General features: G+C 45.8%; 1 protein-coding gene across 1 annotated transcript in view; it reads left to right on the top strand.

Annotated features, from left to right (window-relative positions):
* The first annotated feature begins 210 nt into the window (after positions 1-210).
* Positions 211-25,517, top strand: part of Fstl4 (follistatin like 4) — a 405,787-nt gene continuing 380,480 nt past the window's right edge. The window contains exons 1-2 of the mRNA XM_015492824.2: positions 211-535; positions 8,045-8,180. Coding sequence (XP_015348310.1) covers positions 8,055-8,180 — 126 coding nt within the window. The 5' untranslated portion in view covers positions 211-535; positions 8,045-8,054. The remainder of the gene's footprint in view (positions 536-8,044; positions 8,181-25,517) is intronic.

Raw genomic sequence — 25,517 nt, 5'->3', positions numbered from 1 at the left:
GCTCCCTAAGAACACAATCTTAAGTAACCTGTACAGGAAAGGAGCTGGGGGAGGGGGGACCGAGGGGGAGGTTGTCACCTGCTGAGCTCCAGGAGAACCTGTAACACTAGCGCTCCCCTGCCCTCTCCCCCTGCGGGACAAAGATGTCCCCAGCGTACCCGGAGTCCTAGCGCTCCGCGTGTGCGCCCTGCTGCTCCGCGCACCTGCCGCGGGCGCCGCGCGGGTCTGACCCGCAGGCAGGCGAGCGGCGCGCACAGGTGGCGGCGATTGGGCAGGCGGGGCCGGGAAGGTGACGTCACGGGCTCCGGTCCCGGCGGCAGAAATAGGGCAGCTGCCGCGGCGGTGGCACAGCAGCGGGCAGCGGCGGCTCAGAGAGCTGGCGCCTCAACAGCCTCCAGCGCGCCTGAGACCCGCGGACAGCCAGAGAGACCGACCAAAGGACGCGGGGACGGGTCGCCGCCGCCGCCACCGGGCGCTCCCTATCTCCCGCTTGAGTCCGGCCCCCTGGTCGTCCCCTCGGCCCCGGCTGCCTCAGGTAAACGGGTACAGCTCCGAAGCAGGCGCGCGGGCGTGTGTGTGTGTGTGTGGGGGGGTGCCAAACCGATGCCACCGCCACCAACTGGTCCTGCTGCTCCTTGTTGGGGTCCCGGCGCCCCGCAGCTCCGCGTTGCAGGGCCCGCCGCGGACGCTTGCTTGTCCTTACTGCCCGCGCTGGGAGAGCCAAGTTTGCCCGCCTGGCCTCGGGCATGGGACCACAGGACCGGGGTTTGGCAGGGCTGCCGTGTCTGGGCTAAGACTCGAGGTAAAGACTGGGGTTCTCAGGCTTGTGGCTGGGTCTGCAGGGGGAGCCGAGCGACCCTTCTTGCGCGCGGGGCGGCTTGCAGAACCGCTCAAGAGGAGCCTGAAGCCCGCGTCGGGCTGCGAGACCCTGTAGACGCAGATCTTAGGCTCCGGACCCAGAGCTGCCTCAGCGGAGCCAGGCGAAGTGCAGCTCCTCGGCTCGGACCTGTGCCCTTGGCTCCGGGCTGGGGCGCGGGGCGGGCATCATCAACACCTCCTTTTTCCGGCTTTGTGAGGAAACTTACGTCTCCTCGCTGCCGCCTAAAGGGCCTGATGCGTCTCGCCTGGCCCTTACTATCCCGAGGTCCACGGTGGAGGAAGCTGGAGAGGAAGGAACACGGACAGAACCTGGCTTTGGGTAGTCTGCGGCTCTTGTTCTGCGCGGCGGATAGCTCTTCAGAACCGGCGGCTGGTGTTAACCCTCTGGGGAGTCTCCAGGGAGCCGTTTGATCTAACATACAGGTTGGGGGCTTGGCTCTAAGAGAGATCATAGTGTGAGTGATCTCCGTCCCTCTTTGCTCCAGCAAAGAAATCATTTCCAAGTTTCAGGGGGACCTAGGGGATGCAGGCAGAGTGCTCCCTTTGGGGTGCATGCCGGCTTGAGTTTGGGGACAACTGGGTGTGAGCCTTCAGGGATCCTTGCAGCTGACAAAGCGGCGCCCCACGCGGGTTCGCCTGAGGCCTGCCACCTGAGGACTGCATGTCCTGCAACTCTTGCACAAGCAGAATCCGTCTACCAGCAGTAGGGTTTCACAAGGTGCCCTCAACTTAGAGAGCATCCAGTTCAGCGCGCAATGGTCTACTGAAAGTTCCCGGAGAGTTGAGCTTGGTCAGGTCGGCTTCAGGGCTCAGAGAGTTGGTCTCCAGATGCGCTGTCCAGCAGACTTCCCTCCTGATAACTGTCCCCGACACTGATGAATAGCGCTTCCGCAGCCTCTCCTCTGCTCCCCTCTAGGTGTCGCTTCCGCCGAGGTTTCCGATGAGTAAAAAACAGCGCCAGCAGATTTGGTCTGTTCCTTTAGCAAATTTGTTGCAAACCAGTGCGCCAGGAATTGTACTAGATGGGACCATGAGATATCAACATACATTCATGTTCTCTGAGCAAACATAAACGGGATTTCAATAAGAGGTGACAAGGAAACTGCTAGCCAAAACGTGCACCAAGATCCCCACCATTCTCTCAGGGGGTGGGACAAGAGGGATCAGGAAAAGATTAGGACTTTTATTCTTAAAAGTCCTAAGTTATTTTCCTACCACCAGCCTTTGAGGAAGCCAGAGATGATTTTTAACAGTGTCTTCTTAACCCTGGAATGGACCGGTTTCTCAGGTGACTCCTTCTGGCTTCCAGGACAGGCTCTGCACCTGTGCAGTGGCACAGCAGAAGGTTCACCCGGGAAGCAAATGGTCAGGGGAATGAATGATATGGCTTCTATGACACCAGAGCCCCAGCATCTGTTAAGCACTAACTCAGCCCTGGAGTCAAAACCTGCAGGGCTCAGGTTTGCTTCTTGGCTCAGTTGCAGGAGGAGGCACTGCAGCACCACCAGCCCATTTCTGCCATCCTCAGCTGAATGGTAGCTTGCTTTCTCACATGTTAGAAAACAAGACAGCACCCTCTCCCAGGATTTCAGATTGAGCTAAAATTCATGCAAGAGAATAGTCCAGTTGATGTAATGTATTAAAATTCCTCATTACATTTGTCCCAGTAGCTTTCCCCCCCCCACTCTTAGAATTTTATGTTAATTCCAGAAATGCTTTTTTTCATCCAGGGAGGGGACAGTTTATTTTTCTGTGCATTAGGAGAACTTTTATCCCTCTGGCTATATGCCCTGTAGGTGAGTAAAGAAAGGAAAGGTTGAGTTTCCTGCTGAGACTCACTTAGTACTTTTCTCCTTTCTACTAGGGACTATAGGACTTTTTTTTTTTTAAGTGACCTTATGTTGTTATCTTTTGTTTGACTGAAGGCCACATTTTAGAGATTGGGATGAAGTTGTAAGGACTTCATAAAATCTATCTTGATTCATACATTGTCTCTCTTTTTTCTGCAAACTCAACCTTTTTATGTTGCTTATGTGGGGTCACCCCTACCCCTACCCCGTACTTCCTAAGTTAATGATTAGACAGTTGTTTCAAGAGCGTATCTTTTCTTACACTTTCTGTCTCTTAATGCATAACATAGAGCATGGAATGTCGAATAAAATAGATTTGTAGTCAGAAGAACATAGTACTTAAAATATATAATCTACGATCAGAGAGGTAAGGGTTATTGGAAGCCATGTGTGTGTTAAACTTAGTGGTAAATAGGAATGCCACAGATTTATGCATTTCACATTTAGGCATCTCCTTTATCAATGGTGAAAGATATAGAATAGATAATTGATAGAGAATACAATCAAACTTCATTATGGCTTGCTACAAGGTTAACCTGATATATTTCTAGACCTGTTTTTTCTGGGTTGGTGTTTTAGGGATTATCTTAGAATATATGAACCACTTTTCCTAAAAATACTCACAGATCAAAATTAGAATCCTAAGCCTTTCAGAAGAAATTTCCAGATAGCCTACTAGTTTCAGGTTGAGGTTGATACTTGCCTCCTTCAATATTGGTGGACATGTAGAAGAGGACTGCTGGGCTTTGGTGTTCCCTGGTTGATTTCCATTTGTTGATTGCTAACATGCAACACACTTAAAGTGATCTGCTACAGCAGACACTTTTTCCATTGGAAAGGCTGGGAATGCAGATGCCTCAGGGTCACAAATCTGACTGTTCTCCAAAGATGCTAAGTGGCATCACTTGTTTCTACCAGAAAAGCTATTTGTGTGGCTAATCCATAATTACTGGTCTGGACATGTTACTATGTTCTGGAAGAGAGGGCAAGAGAGAGAAGTAGTAAACAATGTCCCCCAAATCCTGAGGGACAGAATTCCCACTCCTCCCAGCAGAGCTGGCTCCCAGAATAAAATAGTTGACTTAAACCCATTGCCAATGTAATGTCTATGCTTTCCTTTGGCCACTGACTCTGTTCAATAAAGATAGCATATATGCTGGTGTGTGTTCTCTGGGAGGGGCAGATCTCAAATTATTCATATTAATACCTATTTGTCCTCTAACAATTTGCATTTTTATGTTATGCTTTTTCAATTTTTTTTTCAAAGCAAGTTGGCATTTGGAATGTTACATCATAATAATGCCTCTAAAATTGAAATTAAAAAAAGCACAGAGATCACCTTATTTTAGAGCATCAGAAAATCCTGTGGTTTTCACAAGGAGAGGGGAGGCGATCTGGCGGGGTTCTTTCAGCACCAAAAAAAGTGAAATCTATCTATCTAGGCAGAGCCTGCAAATTTACACTCTATATGTAAATTTGCAATAATGTAAGAAACCAAAGAGTTGCCCAGAAGGCAGGATGCTGGGGTTTTAGTTTAAATCTGGCCACTGGCTTGGTGACTTCCACAACCCTGTGGTCTCTGGTGTCTGGTGTGGGCAGCAGTCAGGCTAGCACCTGCTTTTCCTAGGCACGTAGAAGTGTTGTGGAAAACCACGGAGGAAGCGGTTAAGGACCTCTGCCAAACAAGATGTCTTAACTTGTACTTCCTGAGTTGTTTAGAAGGAAAGGTAGTCCCAAGTTTTCCTTTGAGGACAGTCCTGGGTGGCTTTATAACTAACTAATACTTAGGACTCAGGATCCAATGAAACTTTTAAACCTAAATTAATCTCAAAAGGAACTCCAGGTTGAAAGACAGAGTGTGTGACCTTATGAATGGCACCTTCCCAGTTCTCTAATGGGAACATTCTTGTATTTTTCCTTCCTCTGAAACCCCATAGGGCTATTTGACCTTGAGAAGTAATTAATTTGGTAACAAATCTACTTTCTCAAAGCTACGGGTTCTTCTTGTGAGCTAAGGGGCATCCTGCATCTTTGCTGCTCAAAATTCTGTGAATTTTATCATGGATTTTTTTAATTACATTTTTTTTTCTTGGCCTATAAATAAAGCAGCAATGAGGAGTGTGTACCAAGTGGCCCCTGCCCTGGGGCAGGACGACAATTTGGCTCTTTCCCCTTGCTCTGCCTTGAGTAGAGCCATGCTAACTTGAGGAGGTCAGGTCTTGGCAGATTTCAAAAGCAAGGAGAGACTGGGGACTCAGAGCTGCCAATCTTGCTTTATATAGATTTTCCTCATCACACCCAAAACAACTATTTATCAAGATAAAATATTGCTAAGGGTCGAGAGGCAGCATAGGATGGGGGTTAAGAGTATGGACCATGGTCCACCTGCCTGGCTTGGAATCTCAACACTACCACTTATTTGCCACATTGCTTGGACAGAGTACTTAACCTTACTGTCATCATGTTTCCTCTGTCATCAGAACGGGAGATAATCATTGCCCTCCTCATGGAGTAGAAAAAGAGGATTATGAGTTAGTACCTCTAAAGCATTTAGAACAGTGTCTGACACATTGTAATTGGTATGTAAGTGTTAACCAAATGGATAGTCTCTATTTGGTTATTAGACAGATCATCAAAAATTGATTTAGACCTAATATTAATTCTTTTTATGAACCGATCTGTCATAAAATTCGAGTTATAAATTTTCAGGATTTTGCTGCCATAGATGGAGTGAATTGTCAATCACCATAAGTATAAAATGACATCTAAAGCACATCCACTGTGCAAATGAAATCAGAGCTGGTGATGGCCAAACAGATCTCAATTTTACAAAGAAGCTCCCTAGGAGTATCTCAGGGATTAGCCTGGTTCCTGTTTTCCCTGTCTTCAAAAAATAACTTAACAGGGAGCCTCAATGCAAACCAGATAACACCAGTGGCAACTCCAGGTAAAAAGCAAGGGCTGAGCATAGGGTTTCTGAAACACAATTCAGAAACCAGCTGGTTAACACCCTGAAGGTACCTCTTCAATGAAGTGATTTAGTATTTGCCAAAATGACAATTGAAATGAAAGGATTTTATTTTGAAGCTATCCATGAATAATAAAACATCAGACATAATTGGCTTTAGATTACTAGGCAAATTGAAAATGAAATACTGGACTTTGTAACTTGTTTATTTCATAACTCCATGAATTGACATCTGTATGTTAACCAGAATAAATTCTGATTATATTGCAGTTTTTAGTTTATTTGGGCTAGGAGGCATGAAAAGGGAGAAAAGGAGACTTTTAATATGTGTGCTTTACCCCATGAGCAATGTTTGATATTGGATAAGTAGGGGAAATTTCATTAAAAAAGCAGGAAGCAATGTCTTTTTAGTTTTAGCTTGAGATACTCTGGCTGGCTTTTAAAAATTACAAAAATCCAAGATCGGCAGTCTCTGGAATGTGTCTGTGTGTTCATAAGAAGATAATTTATGAGGAGTAGGGAGTTGCCCTATTTATTTTTAGAAAAACCGGTTGCAATATGGGAAAGATATTTTTACTCTCTTTTAGTCCTGAGTATGGTTTCTTTCCCCAACTCCTCCTCATCTTTGTTAGAATTCACCCACCAAAGCCAGAGCCTTGGAATTGGGAGCACAGAGTTGGGCACCAGCTGCTAATGCTACAAGCCATGCCCAGGCAGCTGTTAATGCTACAGGCCACGCCCAGGCAGCACCGGAAGTTGCGCCATGCCACTCTACTCTGCTGTCTTCAGGGTGCAGAGCAGGTGTTGAGGCTGTGACCTTCAGATTACATTGACTGGCCCCCTGGACTACTTCCCAAGTACCTTAGCTTTGCCAACAGATGTCAAAGATGAATGACTGAAGAAATAGATGTAGGAGCAGAAACCTCTGGACTCTTTTTGAAACCAGGAGACATCTTTTCTTAAAAGATAATCATCTCTTACAATCTTGCCTTTTCGTAGGCCAGTGTTACATACCCATAAATTTTAATCTGACTTCTCTTCCCTGTGGGCATTTCTGTTTCAAACTTGGGACATAAAGCAAACATGAAGAGCTCTATTTGGGTGTGGAAGGCAGCCAAAAGAAACCAAGATGTGACAGGAGTATATTTGTTTAGTGGCCCTAGCTACAGCACCAGTGATCCGGTGACAGCCCCTACCCCTTGTCTGGAGTAGGCATCCTTCAAGGCTGTTCCTTTCTCAAGCTCTAAAGTCTCACAAACACCCAGTTATTTCTGACTCAGACACCTGCTCTGGCTTAGTCCTGGGCCAGGTCACACCAGTTGTTGGTCTCCAAAGAGCTCTGTGTCTTTTATCTCACTAGCCAGGATCAGGGTACAGGACATGTAATTAAGCACTAAATTGTGTGATGCATGTGGAAATCAATAACCCCTCAAGTTTCCTGGAGTAAGAGCTGTGGGTACTGTGTTGTGAGTTCTATGTGGCTCTGTCTTAGACAGATACTAAAATTATGGTTGGAATATATTCACAGTGAAAATCCCTTATTTAGAAAGTCCAGCTAATTGGACTAATTGCATAGTCCATGTTCTCATTATCCTAGCACAGTGCTTACTTAGCACATGGTAGGAACTTAAACATTCTTGGTAGCCAATCCTTGGTTTTATCCATGTAATTATTTGAATTAATCCATGTAATTATTTGAATTGCCCATCTCTTTTCTTGAAGGTCTTTATGTTAGAAAGGGAGTCTCAGGAAACACCTTAAAGATTATTGAAATTCTATTTTCATTCATTGCTTTTATTCAACTACAAACATTACTGGTTTTCAAACCAAAATAATGGAGCTTATGATGCCATTTTTGAAGCCCATCATCTTGTAAACTGAGGTGTAATCCACAATCAAGTTGACATAGATTAACAGAATTCCTCATGAGCATTTTTTGAGCACCAATTGTGTGTGTAGTCCCAAATGCTTTCTGGGGAAACCGAGGCATGAACATGCCTGATGCAGGTAGTCAAGCTGTCTCTTTCTGGTTTGTTCTTATCCATGTAGTAGCAGATGGCATTTCCAAGTGGAACTCTACATACCCACCAGCATTTACAGAGTTCTGGTGTGTGACACCAGCATCTTTGATTCTTACAGCAACCCTATGAGGTACACAGTATTGCCCCCACTTTAGAGGTGAGAAAACTAAGGCACAGAACTCATGCATCTTCTCCAAAGTGGAACAGAAGGATTGGTGCTGGGCTTTAAACTCGGGTTAATCTGATTCTGAACACGTACTAACTCGTTGTGACTTGTTATGCATTCTGCAAAACTTAGTGCCAGACGTTTGTCATTTTCTCAACAGACTGAACAAAATGAAACCAGGAAGCTTTTGGCTGCATCTTACACTGCTTGGGTTCTCCCTGCCAGCTGCGCTGGGATGGATGGACCCAGGAACCAGCAGAAACCCGAACGTGGCTGTGAGGGAGTCACAGGCAGAGGTATGTTCAAACCACTGCTGACATGACATTGCCAGCTGATTGCTTTTCCATGTTATAGTATCTGATTTCCTTTCCACCTTTAGTTGAGATCAGTTAGAATACTGTGTGAATTAAAATTGCATTTCCTTTTTGGTGGTAGGGGACAGAAGGCGGCAACATGAATTGATGAAGACACGAGGCTTGTATCTCACACACTACAAATTCATTCCAAGCTGTAGTTAACACGGTTAGTCTTTCACAAAGACCCTCAAGAGAATGGCCGTTCTGTATATTTAATACAACTCTGAAAATGCAGACTAATTGGTGGAACACACCCATGCGAACTAATGAAGTATTTAAATTATAAAGTAGATTTTAAAAAGAAATGGATGACTTTTCAGGTATATAGATAAAAAGAACCAGGCTGAGAGAGAACTGGCAAGTCAAGATCCTAAGGGAGACTGGTTTAATGAACAGATAAGAATGATTAATGGCATGTTAGGTATATATAAATGATTCTAAAGTGCTTGAAAAACTTGTTCTTAAATACCTCCCTAGAGGGTCTGGTTATATCGCTAATTGCTTAGTGAACTGGTCTTAAGTACTGGAGAGGATTCATAAACTGCAACCTCACCCTGCTCAGGGTAGTGGGCCCCATGAATTCATGGAGAGGTTCACAAGGATGCAGGTTTTCTTCAGAAAATGCCTTGTGTGTGCTAAACCTTATGAAATGACTTACACCTTTTCATTAAAACCAACTGGGATCTTCTGTATGCAGTGACAGATACCAATTCTCAGGGAGCTTTTCAGGCATTCTTACTTCCATTTTCTTACTTAATGCATGCCTGTATCCTTTTTTCCATACTTATATCCTGTCCTGAGGAACAAGAAATAAAAAATACCTTGAAAAGTCAACATTGCCAGGGAGTGAATAACGGTACACAGTGTACAGTAGGATTAATGCACTTATTTGCTCAAACGACATGACTTCTCTTTCATTATTACTTAATTGTCATGCAATCCCCAAACTGCAAACCTTAGTCTTTGGGGAGCTTCAGAAGTAATTTAGCATACACTTTTCTTGCTGAGGTTGGTGTGGTGTGCTTTTGTGACCTGCTGATGATTAAATAGAAACACTATCTCTCCCATCTAAATCCATGAAGAATGCACCTTAATGCTCCTTTGAAAGAGTCTGGTGGCCTACGTGCAGGTGAGAACAGCTTTCCCATGTGGGAAGGGCTTAATCATTAGACTCATATTCCAGACAAAGGAAAAATGATCCCTGAAATTCTACAGTTATATGTGGAATAGTTTTTGTTTTGTTTCGTTTTTATTGTGGAGTAGTTAACAGCAAGGCAAACCTACAGAGAGGCTCAGGCTTCTTATTGTAGGGGCTCATTGGCTCACTGTCTTCAATCACTTATCTCAATTAAGAGTCAAGCCAATTAAGGTGGGATGTAGCTGGAGGTAAATGGAAGGTAAGTTAAAATCACCTCTAGGGCCTTTTCATCTGAGCTGTTTACACCTTAACACTTTGTGTACCAACCAGAACCAGCCACTGCTCCTCCTCCCAAGGAAGGAAGACTTTTATGTTAGGAGTATTTCTGTCCCTCAGCTGTTAACCTCTCGAGTGGCTGCTTCAAGTGATGTTTCTTCCAAACGCAGGAACAACTGCTCATACTTCTTGGCTCTAGATTTCATTTTTGTGGTGTTTTAACTTCTACTCATTGAGTCTGTTTCTATTCACCATGAATGCAGTGATGATAATGTAAATGGTCCAAGTACATAGGATGGTCTCTGTAAATATTTAGCTCCAGTGAGCAAGGCATTTGTTTTAATGCACTTGGTCACGAACTATGCATGTCCCCTGTGCTCTTACTCACTAGGGTCTTGATGTGCCACCCTGTCCCTTCTTTCACATATCTGAGTCTTTCCCTGCTCCAAGGTAAATTCTGGTTCTTACCTTTTCTCTAGAAACTTCTTTGACTGCTCTTTGTCACATTTGGTCCCCCCCTTTCTGAACTCTTGGTCCTTTTTCTCTTCTCTTCTTCCTTTGATATTTTTAGTTTAGCATGTGGATGAAACCTGTCTTATTTATCTTTCCTCTTCCTCCCTGTGTCTAATAATTTTATGAGGAAAATAGAGGCTTCATGAATTCCAAAGCCAATCAAGGCTTAATGCAGCACTCAATCCTGGTCATGAGAGCTTCCAAAATTCAGACTAGACCATCAGGTCTTTAAGTGGGTGACTGCCTATTGCACCTGGCAGGTTTGTTTCTGGTGGGGACGAGAATGGTCTCCCTGCAGGCTGTGAGCTATTAACATACCTATAACTCACTGTCCAGACCCAGTTATAGTCCTTAGGCAGTTTCCTAAGACAGCTTTATTTCCTAGAAGAATCAAAACCAGAGTTTCCTGAGACCTGAGACTCAAAATAAGTTAAAAAAAAAAACAACCTTGACTTTTTTAGCAGTAAATATTGAAATGTTTCCATGAGTGTTTTCTTCCTGATAGGAGTTCCTCACAAAATATTCATTAAGATGTTTGAAGTACTTAGAAAGCATTAATAAGATTTGATTTGTCTTTAAAGTTATTATACCAATTACTTGAACGTCCTAAGGGTAAATAAGGATTAAATGACCAATGTGCGTGTGTTCGCATACTTTTAAAGCAGTTATAGCAAGTGTGAATTTTATTAAATTATTGTTTTACGTACAAAGACTGCAGTTGAAGTAACTTCAAGGAGTTTATCATTTTACAGATGTAGATAAAAAGAAATGTAGCTGGGTGGAGTGCTTCTTTAATAAGAGCTGAGGAGGAGAACGTAGCTTCGAATGCTAATACAATTCTGGAATCAGAGGAAACAATTCTGAGAGATGCAACTTATTGAAATTCTAAAATATCATTATATTCTCCTCCTTTCCCCCAACACTCTGGCTAAGATTAATATACTGTAGGCTAAGCATCCCTAACCTGAAAATCTGAAATTTGACATGACATGTTGGTTGAGAGCCAACACCACACCACAAATGGAAAATTCTACACCTGACCTTGTGAGATACTTATGGTCCAAATGCAGGTGCACTAAAAATACTGTATACAATTACTTCAGACTATATGTATGTAAAACAAATGAAATTCATGTTTAGACATGGATCCTGTCCCCAAGATATGTATGTGTGTGTGTGTGTGTGCATGTGTGCGTGTGTGTGTATGCAAATATCAAAAAAAAAATTCAGGATCTGAAACAGTCTTAGTACCAGGTATTTCAGATAAGAATACTGAACGTGTAGTAAAGTCAATATCAGAATTTTATATTTTGGGGAACCAGGAAAACATGAGAAGTGATGTGGTGATAGACACAGAGAGCTGGCCTACTCTTGAGAGGTAGGGATTTGTGGCAGGTCCCCTTGTCCCTGAGTGTTCCAGCACCAGTGTCTGACCCAGTTGCTGGGTGATCTTTAAATAATCTTACACAGCCTTCTTGAATTTCACTTAACTTTTTCTACATGATTCTTGCCATGGGGTATTTTTACATACTAAGCAACTATAAATATAAATGCTAATATTTATTTCTCTTAAAATTGTTTTCTTCATATGCCTTGGGGCTTACAGACCAGCACTTTGGGATCAGATGCCACGTTTTCAATATTTGCAAACTTTCTAAAAGATTATAAGGGTGTACATGGAAGGTGGTATCAGTTAACTTCAGTTATGGTTTGCCTACTTCCTAGAACACGTTCTCCTCCTCAGCTTTTGGGGACATTTAATATCCAAACCATGAGGGGGTCAGCTTAAGAAAGCACTGGTCCTCCCCTGACAGGCCAACCCTTTTTGCAGATGTGGGCCCCAGACACAGTGCAGAGGTGCCACTCCTGTCCCTGCCAGGGCAGCTTCAAGTTGTTGGCTCCCTAAAGTTCTCAGGCTTCTTCCTGCCTTGGTGGGGCATTCAGGTGTATATTAATCTTTAAAAAATATTTCTTTATTCTTATACATCTTATTGTCTTTAAGAAAATGCTACCCATCCTTTCTAGCAAAGTCCTTCCTGGGATTCTTGGGGTAGAATTGCTGGTGGTCTGTGGGGTTTGAGGTCCACCCCTGAGTGTCTTGAATCACCCTTGTGCTCAGCCTGTCTATGGGCATGAAAAGAAGCTCCCTCCTGCCTGTGAACAGATGGGTTCATGCTGGGTGCTTGGTGTGCTCTTACATCTCACCTGCAGCTCTGGCCTACAAGCATCTCTCATGTATTTCTGTAGTATTGCCTTTCCTAAGCACTACTGTATGGACTGGAGTACTGGACTCAAAGAGTGCTGGATTCAAAGCCTTTCAAAGAATCTGAGACTCTGGGAGAGGTCCCTCAGCACGGGGTGGAATGGCTCTAGGGTTGCTAGATGCATCCTGTTCTTCAGGATCTGCATTTTGACTTCAGGTGTGGTGCCCTGGCAGGGTCTTCTTCTTGGTCCCAGCACTTAGCCATGGCTCTCTGCTGACTTTGCTTGGTGTCAGGGTATGTTAGACAGCTTTCTGTCACTGTGAAAAAAAATCCCTAGGAGAAATTTAAGGAGGAAACATTTGTTTTGACCCATGGTTTTAGAGGCTTCAGTTCATGGTCACTTGGCCCCCTGGACCATGGTCTTGTGGTGAGGCAGAGCATCATGGCAGAGACTGAGGTGGATCGGGAGAATCTGGAGTCCCAATGTTCCTCAGGGTGGGGGGCATGCCCCCAGTGACCTGCTTTCTCCAATGAGGCCCCATTCCTGAAGTTCTCATTGCCTCCCAATAGTGTCACCAGCTGGGGACCTTTAATCCATAAGCTTTTGGGGGACATTTAACATACAAAGCATGAGACAAGATGAGAATTTTAGTTTCTCAGGTTAAGTGGGGAGAGTGCCACCTCCCCGTTGTAGATGAGTACATCCGTCATTTTCAAGGTGAAAGATGGCAGCAGATCCTTCCAAGGGTGTCCCTAATGACAGAGCTAGCATGTGCTGTGCCCTGCCCCAGTGCATCCTGAGTCTGCCCCAGAGCCTAACAAACTTCAGCATGCTTGCCAGCTGCTTAGGTTCTTGTTACAGTGCAGATTCTGAGTGCAGGTCCTGAGAGTCTGCATTTCTCATAAGTTCCAGGTGATGCTAATACTTCCCATTCCAGGGAATGCTCGGCAGAAGAAAACCCTTAGAGAAGTCCCAGCCTCCTCCTCCCACGTGCACATGCAGGAAGGAGGACCCTAGTTGGACTGACCTTGGCCCTTCAGCTTTTGTGAATGTGATGATGCTTGGTATGCTCAAGAAAGTGAGAAAAACAGGCAGGCTGTACTCCTGTTGCTAAATAGCTCAACAAGACTGAGGGAAGATGGTAGGTGAAGAGAAAGGTAAAAAAACTTAAGCCCCCTGGGTTCCATAGTCATTTTTCCCTATTTTTCAAGCAGGTACACAGGTCATCTTGGATCTCTGAACCTAGGGCTCCTTATTGGCTGGTCTTTGGGTGATTTTAAATCTCAAGGGAGGTAACTCTAAATGTTGAGGGTTGCCACATCCCATGCTACAGGGCACTCACAATACACACCCACCATAGTACCCACCTCTTTGTGCCCAGGCTTGGCCAGGCGCTTCGGAGATCACCATGTCTGGTGGTCTTGTTTTTAGGTCTCACATTTTATTCTTGGGCAGAGGAAGTTACAATCTTACATTTTTTGTGTTGGATATTTCTCCTTTATCTCTGTTCCCAACAGGCCCTTCCAAACTCTGTGCCAATTAGCAGACTGTGTGTTCTTTTAGTATTTTGAGATCATAGTTGACAGAGTTTTAATTGGCCTTGAAAAATTCTGTGACCCAGGAAAATAAGCATTATGAGTTCACAGAAAAGCATTATTTTTCTTCCTCTAAATTTAGCATTTACTCGTCTAACTATTTATGCCTCTGCTGCTAAATAATCCATCTCCTTTAGGAAGCTTCCTAGACTCCTAATCAGGACATCAGGGCCTGCGCGGATGATGGGGCTACAATCTCCATTTGTCAGAGAGTGGGGAGCATCAGATCTGCCAAGCCCCAATCATCTGCTTGATTTATCCCCCGTGACTTGTGGGTGATGGCTCTGCTTCCCATTTAGAGAGAAGCAAATGTCACATTGTATCAGACAGACTCTAACAGGCCCCCAACTGGCGGGCTCGGCTTTTTGTCCTATCAGACCAGAGCTGTTGTCCTTCTGCCTCTGCTGCTGTGGTCTCTGTTATGAGGTTCCTGGGCCTTGTCTTGTCACTAGCCATGTAGGAGGTGGAGGCTACTGGCTCCAGAAATGGAGGACATGGGATGATGTGCTCTGAGCAGGTGACACCTGAGGAGAGTGTGTGTGTGTGGGGGGGGGTTGGCACATTAGTATTGGGTGGAGGAAGCTAAGTGGCTGAGAAGCCATCTGACTGGGCCTCAGTTTCTGGGAAGGTGACCATGTGCCTTTCAGCCTGAGGCATTTCCAAAGGCCTGGAGCACACGCAACCCCAGCTGTGTCCTTCTAATAAAAAGCAGCTTAGCTTTACTCCTCCAGTGATAGGAAAACTAGGAGCGAGGCTGGTGGCTTGTGGGGCTCAGGTCTTCCCTCAACCCAAGGGTTTTTTGCAGCCTGACTCTGCCCGGGGAAGGAGCAGGCAGAACCAGTGTGGATGGCAGGCTGGTGTTGGATGGTGGTGGGGAGGGGGGCAGGGGGGTGCACCATGTGAGAGAGTTCTCTCCCCTCTGGCTGTGGGGGTTCTGGGTGACGGCTGTGGCCACAACTCGAGATGGAGCCCTTAGTTTTTCCTGTTCCTCTGCTTTCCAAGAAGGCCTTGCATCCAAACCAAAATCCTTCTGGAAGTCTTAGCCAGATGAAAGCTGACGTTGTTGCCTTTGTTAAAGTGCTTGAAAGTTTGAGTTTTCATATTATTTGGGGTCTGGATTGTGAGAGAAAAAGAGAGAGAGGAGTGTGGTGTGTGTGTGTGTGTGTGTGTGTGTGCACGCGTGTGTGTGTGTGTGTGTGTGCACGTGCTCTTTAAGAGTTGCAAAGGGAATTTATCCTGCCAAGTGGCTCTGGGAACCACCCCTGCTGGTCCGTTTACCACCTGTTTGGGAAACATCCAGTCTCTGAGGGGACAGGCACTACAATGCCCACTCACGCTTCACCCCTGGTGAGGGCCTGGACCTCCAGAACTCCGCCTGCTCTTCTGGTACACTTTCTCTCCCCGCTCTGCTCAGATTCCTCTGTGCTTGTGGTGGCTGCTCGGCTGCTGGCGGACTGGCTCCTGTCACAGTGCCTGACACAGAAAGCTCTGCAGCTCTAGGAAGAAGTGGCTGCTGTGTCCTCCCCTCCTGGTGACCCTCACCCTGGATGTTCTCTGTGCCCACTTTCTCCTCCAGGCTATTGGTTATCATTTTCAACAAGGCCCTAGCTGGCTTTTCCTGCTGAGACTGAATCCCCTACTAAACAAGCTGCCTGCCCACCCAAGGAGTCCCCAGTATTGCCTTTGCCTCAGGGTACCCTCGAGTCACAGAGCCAGTGGCTCACATCTGCTTCTTCCTTTGCCAGTGTGCGGCTGAGGGTCACTTCCTGTCAGCAACCCTCAGGTTAGCCACGAGTCAAATGAGGGCATAAGAGCTCCATTTTCAGAGATGTCACAATGACTCACATGTGTGCGTGTGGTGCCTGGTACAGAGTGGTGCTCAGAATATGGTGGTCAGAGCTGCGGTTTTGTGACTGTAATCTCAGAACCCCTATAAGTACCCTTCAAGATCCAATCCATAATGTAAGGGAACCATTTTTTTTATCATTTATTTTGGTATCATGTAGAGTTTAGGCAGGTTTCTTACAGAAGAAACCCCAGGGGAAGATATCCTTCCCAGTCTTGTTACTGAAGTAGTAGAGGCTGAAAAAGTCCTGTGGGCCGTGTGGAGGGACAGGGCAGGACCCCTGACTCAGTTGCTTTTCCTTTAGTGATATGTGAGGCCCACCTGGCTTTGGTTGTCCCTCTGGGAAGAGGCCATCATCGTCACTGTGGGTACATAGGACCATTGCCAACATCATAAACTCAGAGAGAGAATTGTGACATACAACAGTCAGAATGCTCTATTGTGCTTAGAATTTTCAGGGTCAGTGGAAGTAGCTCTTGACCCCTCACAAAGGGATGGGACGGCTAGAGGGTGGCACGAACAGTTCCTTCTGAAATGTCATTTAGTAGCTATGAGATCTCCTGATGGCTTTTCTTCATGCTCGTCTTAGGATTACTTCTAAGCATGTTCAAGCCCTACTGTCACTTAAAGCTTGCTTCTTAAAGCAGAACCGTTCCCCTCTTATCCTTTCTAGCCTTACATTTAAAACACGCTTGAAGACTCTCCCCAGAAAAGACCTCAAGTTCTGTGGTTCTGCTGAGGCCACTTTTGGTGCATCCATTCTAGGCAGATAGACTTCCATGTGGGGGATGCTGGGAGATGTCACACAACAGGGACCACCAGGCAGATGTTCCAATTGGAGTGCTGCTAAATTATGCCCCTTGGTGCCTCCTCTTCCTCCTCCGCTCTCTTCTGTTTGGTTGTCACATATGCTGCTCTTTTCACATTAGCATGTGGCGATGAAGAATGGGCTCCTCTGCTTTGTGCTTGGGTGGTTTAGGATTATGTCTTTGTGTCCCAAAGCAGAACTTCCGTTCTGACCTCTCATAACCTGCCCAAATGGGTCTCTAAGCAGGCCAGCTGGAGACACCTAGTGTCTTAAATCTTAGAGATCAACAGATCTCCATTGAGTACCCGGCTGTGTGCTCAGCCCTGACCTAAGCTTAGCCACATGATTAAGGAGAGATTGGATCTTTGATTTCCTTCTGGGAGCTTGAGGACCACTGGGGTGTGAGGGTTGGATGGAGGGGGGGGGAGTGATCAGCTGTTGCAGAATGGATTCTGAGTTATCAGGAGGGATTAAACAGCTATGTTAATGATCTTCCTAATACAGAAAAGATATAATGACTAAATTAAGTGTTCAACTTTAGCCCAAAGAAAATTAGGTCTATTTATTGAGTAATAAAGGAAGAAGTAGCCCCGCCTCCCCCACAGCTCTTCCCAGCATAGGGTGCTTGTTATCCAAGTCCAGCTAACCCCTTCCTCAGGACACAAGGGTCCAAGGGCAGATCTAGTTCACAATTTTGTCCTTGCCTAGGACTCAGCTGGTCTGAAGCCCTCAGAGAATGGGTTGGGGCTGGATGAAGCTAGGATCTCTTGAGTGTCATCTGGGATACTTCCAGATGCAGGAATCCTATGGGTATTCCAGTCACCTCTCTTGACCTCAGGACTTGTCCACCAGGGCCTGAACCCTTTTGGGACCACTCTTCTAAGGTGGTTCCATCCGACAGGACTGTGTCCTTTGGTAACTTCTAAATCCTACTCAGGGAATTTGGACAGGTGGTAGGAATGGCCATTCATAACTGCTATTTCATCTTGCTTAGGGTACTGCAACATGTCCTGTTACACCTAGTGACCCAAACTCATACTGGAGGTCCAATCCCTTGCTGTAAGAATCTCACCTTGAGCCAGGTGTCCATCCTGATCCAATTGGTTGAAGTCATTTTTCAGTAATTCTTGGGAATAAAAACCCTTCTAAGGCCAGGCTTACTAGCACAGAATGATCTGTGATTCATTATACATTCTAGATGTAAATGTGTATAGATTTGAATCTAAACTCTTTCAAATGTTCTTGTATTTTGAGTAAAGATTATCATGAGCTATATTCTACAGGAAGTTCCTGTCCGTGGGCTGATAGTTCATTGTGGGATTTTGAGAAAGGAGAAGAAGCCCTTTCAAGCTTTAAGAAATCACCTCTATACTTGCACATGGAGAGCTGCTAAGACAGCACAGTGCATTCAGTTAGCTGTGTGGGCCACGCCGTGGGTGAGCGAGAATGGGAGCAGATGTGCGGGGTGGGGGTAGATTGCTAAGGACCCTCTTGGAGATGGAGAGCCTTAGAGAGGGTGTCTAGGATCTGGGTGGGCTGAGTGTTTATTTAAGGAAGAGGAACCCTTCTAGTTAGAGGTTTGGGTGACCGAAGACCATGCCAACTGATGGGGACAGAACAGATTGGCCTAGTCAGGGTGGCTATCTGGGCCTATTGTCCAGTGACCCACTAGAGACCCTTTGGTGGCCAGGAAAAGAATCACCTGATAAGATGGTGGTGTACAAAAAAAGGGTTATCATTAGGTCATGGATATTCATCCAGAAATAAGCACAGGATGCCCTAGGATGCTGGGGGCATAGAGTGGTTGGCAGCCTTCTCTCATTTCTCTTCTGTTGAGTGGCACCATCTCTCTCCTCCATTTCTCTCTCTCCTCTGGCTGTTCTCTCTGCAGACTGGCCTCTCCACAAAGCTGTGAGGCCTATCTGGCTGCCCCAGTGTATTATGTAGTTGGTGGCCTTGGCCCTGCTGTCGCATGAACTTACAGCTCTGGGCCCTAGACTGTCTCTCTCTAGAGGTCTGGTCTGTGTGTTTAAGAGAGAGAAAAACGTCAGCCCTGGTCCAGTTACCTGTGGCTAGGGGCAAGTCCTGACATGCCAGGTGGCACTTGGGGGCTTGGAGGAGAGAGTGTGAGTAAGGGCTGGGGCAGTTTTGGTGGAGGGTGAGAGAAAATACTGTGGGTGGTGGACAGCTAGTGAGGCTGAAGAATAGCCTCAAGTCTCTAAAAAAGTTCTGGGAGAAATGTACACTAAGCCATTAGGACAGGTGCTTTAAGAAATGGAATTTTCAGTCCTTTCAAACTAGAACTGGAGTGGGTGTAGGCTCTGGCAGAAAGGAAATGTGGGGCATTTCATCTTCAAGCTTTGCTTTGCCAGCCACCTTCTTCTACCTGTCTCGTTAGTATCCTCACTACACTATCACCTCACCTGGTCTGCCTGCAGCTGGACAGTTTAGATGGCCAATATACTCATCCCCAGGACACTTTAGCAGATAGGTCAAGCCTAGCCTCCTCTGCAGGCTGACTTGAGTCTTGCCAGTCACCATTAATTCTCCCCTGCACTTATCCTGGTGCCTAAGATCCTGTCTCCAGGGTCTGTGCTAGATTTTGCGTGCTAGATTTTCCCCAAGAAGCACATACTGAAAATTTCAACCCCAATACAACAGTGTTGGGAAGTGGGGCCTAATGGGAGGTGTTTAGGTCATGAATGGATCAATGCCGATTATAAAAGGCTTGAATATTTGAGCTCACTCTCTTGCTTTCTCACACCCTGTCTTTGCCCTTCCACTATGAGATGATGCAGTAAGAAGGCACTCTCTAGACCGTGGCCTCTCCATCTTTGACTTCCCAGCCTTCAAAACTGTGAGCCAATATATTTGTGTTTCTTATAAGTTTCCCAATCTCAGGTGTCTGTTATAGCAGCACAAAGCAAACTTAGACAGCTTGTGTCCATGTCCTACCCATAAGATTGACTAAAAGGGAATAAGCTTTGGTGATCAGATGTGGCTGTGTCATCCAGAGCCACATATGCTGGTTCTACTGGGAACTCCTTAGTGCAGCTGATTTGGGGTTACATTGTTATGGAGAAGAAAGAAACAGTACACAAGAGGGGAGTTGTAAGTTGACTGCATTGCCTCTTAGAGAGTCCATCAGAAATCCAGCAGCAGTATTGCAATGGAACTGTTATGGGGTGATTGCCCCCCCCCCCACCAGGAAAGATAAGACAGAATAGATGCTCCCTCATCTCTGAGGCTCAGCCCTGCTCCTAGCAAGGTGAGAAGTCTTGTTCCACCAGGAACTTGGTTTTTGCTGTGGCATCTGTATATATGGCATCTATCTAGCCAAGAGTTAGAGAGCATAGGGCCACCTCTAGGTTGAGGATGACAGGGGAGTGGCCTCAGGAGTTCAGGGCTAGGGACCTTAATGGTTCTCCTTATACTTTGCTTACAGGAGCAAGGAGGATATTCCCCATAGTTGTCAATGAGAGTATTAACAAATAGCCACTATTTTATCAGAGTTTTTTCGTGGATTATCTGCATTGACTTTTCAGAAAGACTCTATGAGGCACTTTAACTTGCTTACTTTGCAGATAGGGAAACTGAGGCTTGAGGACAATATGAACTGGTAGGGGTCTCCCCTATACCAAGTGGTGGAGCAGAGTTTGCATCTGGTTTCCCACCACTGGGCTTGTGCTTCTAACATCAATCCAATGCTTTTACCCCCAGTCCATACTTGGGGGGCTAGGAAAAGGACATTAATGCCACTGATCTTTGAGAGGCCAAAGCAGGCAACATGATCAGAGGAGGCACCCCATCAGCTGGAAGGCAGCAAAACTTTAGGTAGCTTCCTGGGGCCAGACTGTGTATAGCCTCTTGACCTTCCTAGTGGGAAGGGGTGAACCCTGCCCCTACTCGCCCTCCTCCCCTGCACACAGGCTTGTACACACACACACACACACACATACAGCTTATCCTCTCACACTATGGGGAAGGGCTCCTGGAAAGCTACTGAAACCCCTTGGGAATGTCCTTGTACTTTTTCAAGGGTGTCAGTGGGGACTTTATAGCTATTGCCTTTATGTGGGGCAGGGCCTGACCAGACCATCGCTGTGTCTGTGCACAGGAAAGTATGTGCTGACTCTGGGTGGAGACCTAAGTTTGATGGTTTGGTGCCCTGAGAAGTTCCAGAGAGTTGAAAATGCAGTCTCCCTTTCAGAAGTGATGCCCTGTGCCTTGACTGTAAGGAAGGAAAATGCCCAGCATCAGCAACCATGTTACTTACTGTCGGATAAAGTTGTTGGGAGGGTCAGGCCCTGCAGTGGGAAAGTGCTGGTGGGAAAATGCTGACTCTTCCTCAGGCCACTGGAGAGAGCAAGGGGTGGCGCTAAGCTGAAGGCCAGCCTCCTATGGAGTTGCTATCATGGAGAAAGGACTCCTCCCCAGAGGCAAGAGTGGGACTCACCCCACACACAATGGGCACCAAGCATGGCTAGACCAGGTGGTGAGATAGTGTGTAATGGGGCTCTTTCAGGGCTTGCCAACATCTCTGGGTGTGTGAATGGAGCTGAGGTGACCAGAGGGAGCAGGAAGTTACAGCCACTGCTCTATGGATGAGCACAGTGAGTGCTCAGAGCCCCACAGGAGTGAGGAGAGGGGGCCAGCTCTGTGGACTGACAGGTACACCCTGGATACATGAATCCTGGCATCTAAGTAGATTGGAGCAAACAAGCCAGTGGGTAGCCTAAAAGGATAAGAGAAAGTCACAGGTGACAGCCTGGATTGAGTTCAAAAGAGTTGTCGGGGAGCAGCCTGGTTCAGTGTTGATGTGATTCACAGGTCAACCCTGGACAAAAAAATGAAGCCTTTCTTGTCTTTCCCATCCACTGTCCCCTGGCCACTGGCAGAAGGAGCAGGTCCTTCCATGTCCCAGAGGCCCAGAAACATTAAGGAGCACCTCTTTGAGGCTGGCTTCTGTGCCCAGTGCCAGGGACACCATGCTTGGGTATGCCCAGCATTACCCAAGGGCTGTCTGTTTGAGAACCACTGGGTTAGCTATAGAGGAAATGAAGACACAAGACCGGTCTCAAGGAGAGAGTTGGTTCAGGCTGTGGGGACAAAGTATCTATGTGCTTTTGCCCCAAGCATAAGGCCCCTCCTGGGAGCCGTAGGTGGCCAAGGCTGAGGTGTTTCTCCAACCAGCAGTGACACCGCATGCTCTCTGCCTGTTGCTTCATTTTGACCTCTACATAATCATAGAGGCACTGCCCCAATCTCATCCTCAGATGAGGAGACCAAAGCTTATGGAGTCTCCCACCTAAGGCCCAGGGAGAGGATAGGGAAGAAAGCTGCCATTCTTCTCTGGATCCTCAGATGGGCCAGGTACCAAGTAAATATCAGCCCACCTCTGCTGACCATTGGGGCCTTTCTTCCTTATGATTCTGTTATAAAAGAAAATTGGAAAAAAAAACCCTTATTGTGCCTTCGAGGCTTTTTAATTAAATATAACTCATTTAGTTTAAACTCCTCTAAGTTCCATTTTTAATATAAGTGTTATAGTAGCACAATGAAAGTGCCTTATAATCAAAGCATGGGGGGTATCTCCTCATACATAAGCAGATGCCCTTGGGCGCCCATACCAATTATTTAGTCAGACAACAATCAAAAATCACCAAGTCCTGAGGATAAGTCATGCATGGTGGAAGTGTGGGAGCCGGAAGGAGTCAGAGCTGATTCCAAGGGCTGTGAGGCTGAGGGAGGGCCATGTCAGGAGGGCTCAGCACAGCACTCGACAGATGAAGCTAGAGAGGAAGGCTTGCTTGGTGGCAAGAGGGACTAAACTCTCCTGAACAGATGAATGCCATGCTCCCACCTGAGCATGACCAGTTCCATCTCCTCCCCTCTGCAGTTGTGGCACCAGAGTTAGAACCAGCAGTGGCCTTAGAAATGGCAGTGTCTACTCGCTGAACGCTTACCCATGCAGGACGCTGCCCAGCCTGGCCTGCAGTGGATGGCCCCAGCTGGTTCACCTTCTCCCCTAGCACTCCTGGACTCTAGAATGTTTTGTATGTTTATATCACATCATCTCCATCGACCCCCTCACTCCATGTGCAAAAACAAGACTGGGAAATAGACTCCAAGCAGAGGACTGTGCCTGAGGGCAGCGTTTCTTCGGTTTTTTGTTGTTGTTGTTGTTGTTTTTTGTCTTTTAATTTTCTAGGCACAGGAATATTTTCAACCTCACCCTGGGCTCAACATCTGGCAGAAAGAAAACCAAGTGGCAGATTAGAGTATTATGTAAAACAGGTTGATGTTGTTATGTCATCCATTAGATGGTACCTGGAGGGGATCACAAATAATTAAAACACTAACTCCTGTCCTTTCCTCTCCAGGGATATCTGACTTTGCTCTTCTCCCTGCCCCCTGACACCTGCAAAGCAGCCTTGATTTCCTTAGGGAGCACAGACTGTTAGAACAAAGCCAGCACAGGCGAGAGGCTTGCTAGTTGGGCAGGACAGCTAGTGGACATGACACATCACAGGGTGTCCCTGGGTTTCTGAGGAAACTTACCTATAAAAGGAAAAGTATAGACAATCAGTCTTTACGGATGGTCAGTTGGTCCCATGAGACTCATGAAAAATTTGACACACCCCAGTATTCTTACCAGGAGGTCTTTAAATGATCTGATCTCATCCTGGCAATGAGATGTGTGCTTAGGGCCCCTAGGAGGAGACAGTGGAGGTGTGGACCGCAATGGGGTGGAATGGAGAAGTGCTCGAGGCTACAGTCCAGCTCTGTGTGGTGAGTAGCTCTGCACAGGATGGCCTCTGTTCCATCAAGCCCTGCTAGTGTTGGTGGAAATGATGACACATGAAAGAAGTGGTCCCTTGTGCTGCTAGATCCCCCAGCTGCTAACAGTTAATGATAGTCCCTGCAATGGTCATTACTTCTTCTGAGGGACAGTGTGGGTTACTTTCCAAATCAAAAGGTTTATTAGTTTTTAATTTGTCAGGTTGTCAGAGAGAGATAAATGTAAAGTGTCCTCTTTCCTTTAGAGTCCTTGGGTTTGGCTGTGTGCGTGTGATGATGTTCAACAAGGTGAGGGATCAATAGGTTATTGACATTTACTCCATAAATGCAAGTTGGTGTCCTCTTGTGTTGTCATTTTGTAGATTTGCTGCACAAATCTGCCTTAAATTCAGAACTAACTTTTCTTCTTTAATTGTAAATAAACCACATAATATAAAGCTTTAAGTAATATTAATAATTTACATTTACTCAATCTTCATTTTTTATTTATTATTTACTTTTTAAAATGAGAAAACTAACATCCCAATCTTATTCAGGAAGGCCTTGAAAATATCCCCATTTTTTTTTTTTTTATATCTGATATTTGGAAATCGCCATTGATTCCATTTCTGTTTAGTGTCATATCTTTCTCCTTCACTGATCACTCTCTGATCCTCACCAGAAAGCCCTGGCCAGAGCATCTGTAGACTTTACTTATGTTTCTGAGACAGATCCCAGTTACTGGGCCATCTATCTGCCCATTTCACAGATGTATAAACTGAAGCTGGAGGTATCTGGGTGACTGCCTCATGGTGCAGCCGAGGGAGCAGCTACTAATAAAACTAGTTATTCAGACCCACTGGAGGCTTCGAGGGTCGGCTTCAGGCTCCCTCACAGACATAATAAAACTTAATGTTTTTCAGTTGAACCCACAGGGATGCTATTGATGGTTTTGTCATGGTGACTTTTAAAAAAATAGTCAAGTGGAGGAATACCTTAATAGTGAAAGAGATTACTTTGATAGTTTTTAAAAATCATCTAGACATGATCTTTTTTGTCTCAATAAATCTCCCTTCAAACTTTCTAGCTTACTTTAGCCATCCCAGTTCTGCATGAGCTCTGGATTCCTTACATTGATCCATTTGTGGTTAGATAGGAAATAGGAGGCAAACAAAACTTGTGCATCATGCCCTTTGAGTCACATCAGTGTTGGAGAATCACACTTGACAGATGCCAGGGCCCATTGTATGTGGAACTTTCTCAGTTATCTAAGCACATGAAGGTTCATATTTTCAACTTTACCCCATCCTCCTTGATCTGTCTTTAAGGCAGTGAGCCAATGGACCTGGAGAATACCGACCTGTCCCTAACCCCAGAGAGTTGCTAGGGCCTCGGAGGCTTCTCTCTTCGAGGCAGGAGGTAAACACTGACGTTTCTCAGCAGCCAGCCTCTACTGAACACTTGCTGAAGGCTCCACATGACTGGAATGAGCCACATTTGTTCAGCTTCTCCCCCAGAATATTCTCTTCCTTGCTTGGTTCTCTCTGGCTAGCCCTGAGTTTAGGAGCAATCCTCCAACCTTCTCTATCACTTGCCTTTGAGGACTCAGACATGATGTACTGGGAAATCTATCAACTCACTGGTTTTACTTCTGCCTTTAACTCAGCCCTACAAATGAGATAACATGTTCAAAATGCTTGCTATGCGCTCAGTGAGTGGGAGCTGGTAATGGAATACATGCCACAGAAGGCATCACTTTATTTAGCTGTATTCTGTCAGTCCAAGTGAAGAGTTTAATTGCAGAATGGTGTCTTGCGAGCAAAAATGAAAGTAGCTGGAGTTAAGTTTTTAAAATTCAAATGAATAAATGGAAAAATTGTACAGAGGCTTGTTAAAGAAGCATTAGTTTTTAAAAGAGCATTCAGATGTGAACAACTTAGAAGTTGGATGTCAGAATTTCAGTAGGAATGGGGCTGTTAGCAAAGCTTGCTCTCCTCTGTACTCAGTGGTTTCTAAACTGAGCATGTGAGCTTCCCTTTGTAGCATGAGAAATGAGACCTGAGGAATCCTGAAGCCAGGAGCTCCCTCTGCTCCTTGCTGCTGGATAGAGGCACTG

This window comes from Marmota marmota, unplaced genomic scaffold (genome assembly GCF_001458135.2).
Source record: "Marmota marmota marmota unplaced genomic scaffold, marMar, whole genome shotgun sequence".
Classification (NCBI taxonomy): domain Eukaryota; kingdom Metazoa; phylum Chordata; class Mammalia; order Rodentia; family Sciuridae; genus Marmota; species Marmota marmota.
Note: the sequence above shows the minus strand (reverse complement) of the source record. Positions and strands in the feature narration are given on the sequence as shown.